The sequence below is a fragment of the Eimeria tenella genome, genomic scaffold (assembly GCF_000499545.2).
Source record: "Eimeria tenella Houghton genomic scaffold, Eth_scaff30, whole genome shotgun sequence".
Lineage (NCBI taxonomy): Eukaryota > Apicomplexa > Conoidasida > Eucoccidiorida > Eimeriidae > Eimeria > Eimeria tenella.
The window spans coordinates 135,970-140,880 of record NW_013542871.1 but is presented as its reverse complement, the minus strand read 5'-3'; the positions used below and the strand labels follow the sequence as shown (position 1 = coordinate 140,880).

At 47.6% G+C, this 4,911-nt stretch overlaps 1 protein-coding gene across 1 annotated transcript; it reads left to right on the top strand.

Annotated features, from left to right (window-relative positions):
- Positions 1 to 1,118: 1,118 nt before the first annotated feature.
- On the top strand, positions 1,119 to 2,266 carry ETH_00035010 (SAG family member; the record flags this gene model as incomplete). Its single annotated transcript, XM_013375912.1, has 4 exons — positions 1,119 to 1,227; positions 1,406 to 1,566; positions 1,659 to 2,056; positions 2,158 to 2,266. The coding sequence occupies 4 exons, from the start codon at positions 1,119 to 1,121 to the stop codon at positions 2,264 to 2,266; spliced, it is 777 nt and encodes a 258-aa protein (XP_013231366.1).
- Between the last annotated feature and the right edge of the window lie 2,645 nt (positions 2,267 to 4,911).

The window sequence follows — 4,911 nt, the reverse complement described above, 5'->3', positions numbered from 1 at the left end:
TTTTTTAATTTCATAAACCATTCCCTCTCTCACTGAAATAATGTGAGGCCACGTAGGAAGCTCCACCTTTCAGCTCCTGCACACACTAAGTGAATTTGTTGTGGAGAAACGAGTTACCCTAGGGTTGCACGGGGTGAAATCGTCCTTATGCTTGTGGGAACATTCACAGTGTGCAGCTACATAGAATAAAGTGTGATCAGTTTTGAGCTGGGACTGTAGGCTTTTGTGGAGTATTCGTGTTGTGGTTGGATGGGTTAGCATTCCACTTTCTCCACTTTGCGTGGAGAAAGTTTCTTTCCATGGGGATACTTGCTCGCAGCCACTTTCAACAGCACATTTCCCCACTCATTTTCCTCACGCAATTGTGGGTGCAACGTCCTGCGCACTCATCAAAGCCAGTGTATTTGAAATTGCCTGGTAGTTGAAGTAACATGCCTGCCAAAGTTTGTATAGCCTGGAGCGAGGCGATTGTGCAGGGTTTAGGGCTGACTGGGTATGCATTGGAAAGGAATATTTATAGGCAAATGTATCGTGGAAGTATTTGGCCAATGATTGACTTCTGCAGGTTCTTCTCAAATCAGTCCCCGCCCGTTTCTGCTGACGTGCGGAAAGCTCTCTCGTTGAGAGCATTCTGCGGGTTGTGAAACTTGCAGACTAAACCAATTTGCACTACTTCGTAAATTAATTGATGGTAGAGGGACTGATAGAAGGGGTCGGTTTCAGGCTGTCGGCTGAAGTAAATCCCTTGGCGTGAAAGACTCCTTGGATCTAGAGGGAAAGCTTTTTTAAGTGTTCTATTACGCGCATAGTGCTATGTTATGCGACATTTATACTCACACTTTAATGTGTTTCGTGAGACACAAGCATTATCGGTTATTGTGACACCCATTTTCAACATCTGCTGGCTCACCACCTCAAATTTTCTCCATACATAGTCTTGTGTGAGCGTCGGCAGTCCTAGCTCACCGACCATCTTCAACGCGGCATTGAGGCAGACACAAAAGCAGCTTCTCCTTCGTCTTCCAACTGTAGCTTTATTTTTTCTCACTTTTCGGATATTATGTTCCTTCAAGCAACTGTTTTTACCCGTGTTAAACTTGAAGGGCGAGCCGGCGGAGATGTTCCGTGTGAACTTGGCGTCTTTCCTCGGCGTCTCGCTGCTGGTGTTAAGTGAGAAGAGCTCAGAAGCAGCCGCGGGAACTACCGTAAATTATACAGCAAAGATTGGTAGGTAGTCTTGGCTGTCTCACCCATTTTCTACTGGAATTTGACTTTGTCGTGGCCCACGTGGGGCTCGGCGTAAACTCCAAAAATCTTCCGTGTGCTCATGAGATCGTGCTTAACCTCATGCTTAAAAATATAACAAAGAAGAGAAAATGGGGGCTTTCGGACTCAATGTTTACAGGTGGTTCTGTCGAATGCCTTGGCGAAGTCAACGCTGCCCGTGAGGCAGCTGGATTCGCCAACTTCATTAAGGCAGAAACTGAGAAAGAAAAAATTACCGACCCTGGTTCCACAGAGCTTCCTGAAGGCGGATGGAAAGATCTGTGTGAACATTTGATACCAGTGAGTCGCCAAGCAGGCTGCGGGAAGGCTTCATTTCATTAGCCTCATCCTGTGCACTAGTGCTGTCCTCATTTATTGGTTACTCCTATCAGGCGCCCCCTGAAGCATATAATGCTCAAACATCGGCAGAGGCATTTCAAGATGGAACGTATGCTTTCAAGTCCCTAGCTGACGCCGACCCCAATTGCAAGGAAACTGTTGATTACTGGAAGGCAGCCTACAAAAATTTCACTGGACTGCCGCCATCAAAGAGTAAAGATGAAAAATTGTACAACAATCAAGACAACGTTTCTTTTGTAGCCCTCTACAATCCTTCATCTAATGCCACTGCAGACTGCCGTGTCGTCACTTGCACTCAAACGAATACCACTACTCCACAGCCTGACACCGTGTCACGCGACGGAAACACCGAGGCCACCAAAAAAGGCTATGCGCTGATTTGCAAGACGACACCTGCTGCTTTTGAAAATGACGCCTCTGCTCCATTCACGTAAGTAACACTTTGGTCCTTTTGTCGCGGCGCTGCCCACGAGGTCGTGATCGCTATGAATTGGACTGCATAATCCACATGCGGTTGCTGGGGTCCCGCAGGCAGGAGCAGTGGGACAAGATCAGATCTTCGCTCACAGGATCCGCATCAGTAGCAGCTCCAAGCCTAGTTGCTCTTGCCATTGTGACATTCGGCATTACGACTTTATGATGTGTCGTGCTATCACCTCAGAACTACCACCTGCACCTTTTTCTGCCTAATTTCTGGTGCCGTCGTAAGATGTGGCACATGCGCCGACCATGAAGACTTTTCACTTTTATCTCAAACCATCGTTTGGCAAGCTTTTTCCGGCTCAGCCGCACAATTTCATCGCAGCTCTGCGTGATGCAAAATGTGCATGCTTGCAGCATTAGCTAGGCTAGTGAGCGGTAGATGCTTTACCTTTACCTTGCTGTTCACTCCGTAGTGAAGCTTACACTGCTTGCGTTTGGTAGTACGGAGACGGGAACTCAGCCAGCTCCTGCAAATGAACCCTGCTATGCTATACACAGTCCAAACTACTTTTAAGAAGTAGCATCATCTGAATCATCACAAAATATAGATGGGTCTTACTGAGTTTGCTGCAGGGGACAGCGTCAAGTGCCTTAGTGAGGTCAACGCTGCGCGTGAGGCAGCTGGGCTGCCCAACTTCGCAGAGGCTTCAGCTGACAAAAAATTAAAAGATCCATTAGAAGCTTGAAGAAGGCAGCGAGTGGAAAAAACTTTGCACATATTTGATTCCAGTAAGTGGCGCAAAATATAACTGAAGTCACGATCACCAAAGCTGTCCTCTAGTGTACCATTATTTTCTTCCTTTGCTCAGACTCAAGGAACGCAAGAAGCAGCTAAGTCACGCTCAACGAATCCTTTTGAAGAAGGAACATATGCCTTCAAGTCCCTAGCTGACGCGGAACCCAATTGCAAGGAAACAGTTGATTACTGGAAGGCTGCCTATAAAAACTTCACTGGTCTTCCGCCACCAAATACAGAAGGCGAAAAACTGTACAAAAATCAAGACAACGTTTCTTTCGTAGCCCTCTACAACCCTTCATCTAGTGCCACTGCAGACTCCCGTGTCGTGACTTGTACTCAAACGACTACCTCTACTACAGGTGGGGGGGCGGAATCAACTTACGCGGAAGGCAACACTACAAAAAATGGCTATGCATTGGTTTGCAAGACGATGCCTGCTGCTTTTGGAACTGGAAGCTCCGCTCCATTCATGTAAGCAACCCTCTGGTCCTTGCGCCGCAGTCCTACCCACAATGTCTTGATTGCTGTGAGTTGGGTTGAATATTCTCTACGGGATTGCGGGTGCCTTTCAGGCAGGAGCAGTGGGACAGGATCATATCTTCTCTCACAGGCTCGGCATCGATGGCAGTTCCAAGCTTTGTTGCTCTTGCCATTGTGACGTTCGGCATTACAACTTTGTGATGCTTTATACTGCCAGCTGAAAAGTATAACCTGCACCGTATTCTGAGTGAGTCTGGGCGCAAATGTGAGATGTGGCACGCGCCAGCCACCTAGGCTTTTCGCATTCTTGAAATCATCATTTTGCGGGCTTCTTCCAATGCTGCTGCCCAGTTTGATCGCAGCTCCGCTAGTTGCGAACTGTATGCGCTTAAAGCATTTTTTGGCATTATAAGAAGCCGATATTCCTAGTTTTAGCTTTCTTTAATGACGAATTTCGCGTGCTGTCGTAGCTTCTCTCGATCATTTGCTAGTTTTGGGATAGATAAAGGGAAACCAGATGATACCGGCTTATTAGGTGGCATGCAAGTATGTGCCATTGCTCGATTAGTAAGCTTAATCATAGAATAAAGATGCTTGTGGCGCCCCTGATGTTTCTAGAAGTAGCACAATGGGTTTGGACGCAGTGTGGACTGCCGGTGCTGGCAGCGGCATTCGCCGGCCCAATGCACTTCGTTGTTGGAACAGCACGCTGCCTACCAGGGACTTGTGGCAACTTTTGGGCTCCTTTGTAATGCTGGTAGAAGGCCCTCTGCACAATTCCAGAGGGCGCCAGCCCTCCGCCGTCGGTATGGGGCAATACAACATGTGGCCACGCAGGAACCGACGGCCTGCGCGCTCTACTGTGGCATCTCTGCACTTCATTTGAAATTTCTTTTGGCTAGATCACGTGCTCTGGCCATATATGGGCTAGGTGCTTCGGGCCTGCTTAGCCTCTGAGCAAGGACAGTGGCGAACAAACTACCGAAGATATCGACAATTACCTTGAAACCAGTTACTCATTTACCACTTCGTGCTCAGAAATACCGCACATGATAATTAAAGCTAAAGAAGTATTTGCTTTCGCTTGCAGAGTAGGGCATGCACAGAAATACACGCATCACCCGTTGATGCGAAACTGACGCTCAGGTGGCTGCAGTTTTGTTGGCGAGGTGTTTTTCGTTTTAGTTTCCGCATACTCAGGCTGCCCCATCTTTCCACAGCGCTATGTTTTTTAATTCGTATTTTGGTTGAATTTCAGGTGATGCAGGTGGGCAAGCACGAATCTCGAGCTGAGTCCTGCCCGATATCGAATAGTCTGGCGTTCCCAGAGACACCTACAGCAGCAGCAGTCACAATGTCGGCTACCAGCAAAAGTTTCTTTCGCACTACATTCGATGGAAGCTTTGCTTTGTAAGGTTTTCCTTGCAATTTTTTCCCGGCCGTGACATTTCCAAATCAACACCTCAAGGAAGCTTCATTGGGACCTACCATCACTTCCCAAGATCTCATTCCTGGTGCTGAATGTCTCAACCATGATCAGCTCATAAGGCAGCCACTCAGGAAAAAGTACAATGGATCTCTTG